The sequence below is a fragment of the Tupaia chinensis genome, unplaced genomic scaffold (assembly GCF_000334495.1).
Source record: "Tupaia chinensis unplaced genomic scaffold, TupChi_1.0 Scaffold000165_2, whole genome shotgun sequence".
Taxonomy (NCBI): domain Eukaryota; kingdom Metazoa; phylum Chordata; class Mammalia; order Scandentia; family Tupaiidae; genus Tupaia; species Tupaia belangeri.
In genome coordinates, this window is record NW_006159640.1 from 3681449 (window position 1) to 3684652 (window position 3204).

Below are 3204 nucleotides of genomic sequence, written 5' to 3' on the forward strand. Positions count from 1 at the left end.
AGGGGTTCATTCTGAGCTGTCCCCCAGACAGCCACTGGCTCTGTCTTTGGCACGTGTTTTAGGGTGGAATGTGGGGCTGGGAAGGTCGGAAGCAATGGGGTTGCTGCTTCTGCTCTGAACCTGGCTTAGGTTACCAAGTCCTCCCTGAAAAGCGGCCAAGGTGACTCGAATGAGGTGGAGCTTATGCCTGCTCACCGCCCCCTGAGCCTGGGCTACTTGAAGGAAGGCTGGGTCCTCAGGGGCAAGGGCAGGTGGGCAGGCAGCCCTCCCTCTCTCTCTCTCTCCCTCCCCGCCGGCTCGCTACCTACCTCCTTTCCTACAAATTTTCTTGTTGGGCTTTCGGGCGCATTCCTTGGAAATCCGCTTTACTGTAAAATGAATAAAAAACTAAAAAATAACAGGAGGCCTCTGCCCAGGGGCATGCACCCCCCACCCCCCAGGCCCCAAGAGCTGAGCTGCTCTGCAGGCGGCACATGGCAGAGAGCCTGTCCCACCATCTCCTTGTTTCTGTCACTTACCTTAGTGTGACCCCCGCGGGAGGAGGCATCAGCTAGTGAAAGAGGAGGTACCTCGGCATTGCCCACCAGGCTTGCCCCACCACCCCACGCACACACCCAGCTCCCTTGGCCACACACACCTACCACCTTTCGAAACAGGTGGAATGGCAACAGGGGGGCCTGGTGGAGCCAGCATCCTCCCGCGGGCAGCTGCCAGCGTGACCAATACTCCCCCAGGGACTCCCCATCCAGCACTGGACCTAGACCTGTCAAAGCTCTCAGGCCTGGCCAGGCCCCTCCTGGCAACAGTGTCACTCACACATGGGAGCTCGGACAATGCTGGGAGAGGGAAGAACAGGGAGGGGAGAGGGGAGGCCAAGCAGAGTGATGGTTAGAAGCATTTTCACGGACAGACAGACACATGCTGCAGGGCACACAACCACATAAAAGCCACAAACACAACAGGGCAGGCGGGAGGCAGGGAGCACCCAGTGCCTGGCCGCAGCACTCACCATCCTCCGTGGGTACATAGACATTCAGGTAGAGGCAGTCTTCATTGGGCTCCTGGATGTAGGTAGCGACGATATCCAAGTTGGCAGTGAACCAAACTGGCAGCATGAATTCGGGCACAGCTGTGTGGATGTTCTGGGGGCACACTGGGGGAAAGTGTGTGGCGTTCCGGATGCCCGACCAGGATGGGGGTGGCTCAGGGGGCAGAAAACGTTTCTCGCCGATCGGGGGAGCTGCGTAGGGCACCCCCAGGTATTGGTCCACAGGTCCCAGGATTTCACTGGGCAATGGTACCCGGGCTCCCCTTAGCTTCCCAAAGTGAGTATTGACTGTGGGAGCTGGGGCCTGGGTACTGGCCCTCAGCACCAAACTGAGGAACCACAGGGTGAGGCACAGGCTCCGGCCAACAATGGGCTTGGGGCTCAGGGACAGCGAGGGCAGGCCAAGCCGCAGCCACATGTTCCGGGCAGGGGGACTGGCAGGAGAGGCAGACTCCAGGGTCACAGCATCAGCCCAACAGGCAGCCCCTTCATGGCCACACTGACTTGAACCTCAAAACTGAGCTGTCGAGGGACACCTACAGGTGCCCAGCAACGGAGAGAGCCGGTCGTCCAAGCAAGCACCACAGCTTCAGAAAGGGGACTCCCTCAGGGCCAGACAGGCCTGTGGAAAGAGGGAAGTATGTGTCATCCAGGATGGTCTGGGAGGGCTGCACAGTTAGTCTTTGAGGTCCTGCTGGGCTTGGGCTGGTCTCCTACAGTTTGGAGAGGCTCCACATGCTCCAAGTCCTGGCGACCCACAGGTGATCCACTACCGGTCAGAATTGTTCTGTGTGCCTGGCCGTGGATGGCAGAATCCAAGGGGACTGAGAGAGTGACAGCTGTTGCCACTGCAAGTTCACAGTCTCCAACTTCAACTCCACAGCCAATGGCGTTTGTCAGGACCACTGAGGCCCAAACACCATGTGGTAGCAGAGAATGGCGAGGACTGGGAATGGAACTTGGGCCCCTGGGCATGCTGCGTGAACACTGGGCTGTCTAGCCCCTGGGACTCAGTAATCCTACACGTGGATGGTGTCCACATCGGGAGAGGGTATGATGGATAACCTCACTCTGGGACACCAAGGCATAATAAGAAGGGAAGGCAAGGGCTAAGCTGAGGGTCCCACGTAGAAGCCCCATCCCCCTCAGGCAGGGCAGGGCGCAGGACAGCCATTCGCCAGAGCCCCCAACACTCTCGTTCCACTCCTGTACATCTCTCTTGGATTCTCCCTGGTCCCACATTCATAAGTCTTGGTCCTTTCTGTTGGCTAGCTCTTTAATTCACAGGGACCACCAGAACTGAGGCAGAAACCATTCTGCCTGGCACCCTAGGCATTGTTGACGCTTCATTCAGTGTCAAGTAAACTACAGAATGTGGGAGACACTCTCAGAAACTCATAGATATAAACTCACAAAGACTCAAAGAGGGAGTGAGAGAGACCAAGCTAGGATCAGACACTGGGATAGTCACTCACAGAGACACACATTCCAAACCCACAGAGATCCCCTCATGTAGTCCCACATTCGGAGACAGAGTGCCTCATGGGGCACTCGCCGAGTGAGACATTCAGAGACACACACACAGAGCTTACTGAAATATAATCGTGCATACCGGCATAGGTAAATATCCAGAGACACATGCAGCATAATGGTGACATATAGGTGGAGACAGAAACAGAAATAGCAACACACTCAGACACACAGGCCTTCTGACACGGTTACACAGTCAATACATATACACAGGCACACACAGACGCTCCTACACGGCCACACACACTTACACACACACACGTGCATACATGCACACTCACACCTCGAGCACATTTCATTTCCCCCCATTTCTCCCGCCTTCCAAGATTGCAGGCCTGTTCCTTTAAGAATTGGTGAAGGGGTGGGGGAGGGAGATTGGGAACGCCCGGCAATCGGCCACCACGAGAGGGGAATGAGAATGTGTGTGTGTGTGTGTGTGTGTGTGTGTGTGTGTGAGAGAGAGAGAGAGAGAGAGAGAAGAAAAAGGAGGAGGAAGGAGGATGGGTAAAGTGACTAAAGGGGCGGGTGGGGGGTCAGAGGAAATGGGAAAATGGGGAGCAAAGTATGGGGGGGAAAGATCCCAGACGCTGCCCAGAAAGACCCCCTGTGGGGGGGGAGGAGGGGGA

The 3204-nt window shown here is 56.5% G+C and overlaps 1 protein-coding gene across 3 annotated transcripts in view; it reads right to left on the reverse strand.

Annotated features, from left to right (window-relative positions):
- Positions 1-1668, reverse strand: part of NLGN3 (neuroligin 3) — a 23786-nt gene extending 22118 nt beyond the window's left edge. For 2 of the 3 annotated variants that reach the window (XM_006146129.1, XM_006146128.1), the window contains exon 1: positions 1010-1668. In XM_006146129.1, the coding sequence (XP_006146191.1) occupies positions 1010-1466 (457 nt within the window). In that variant the 5' untranslated portion in view covers positions 1467-1668. Of the gene's footprint in view, positions 1-308; positions 369-1009 lie in introns of all 3 variants that reach the window. The other variant, XM_006146127.1, reaches the window with a different exon arrangement.
- Between the last annotated feature and the right edge of the window lie 1536 nt (positions 1669-3204).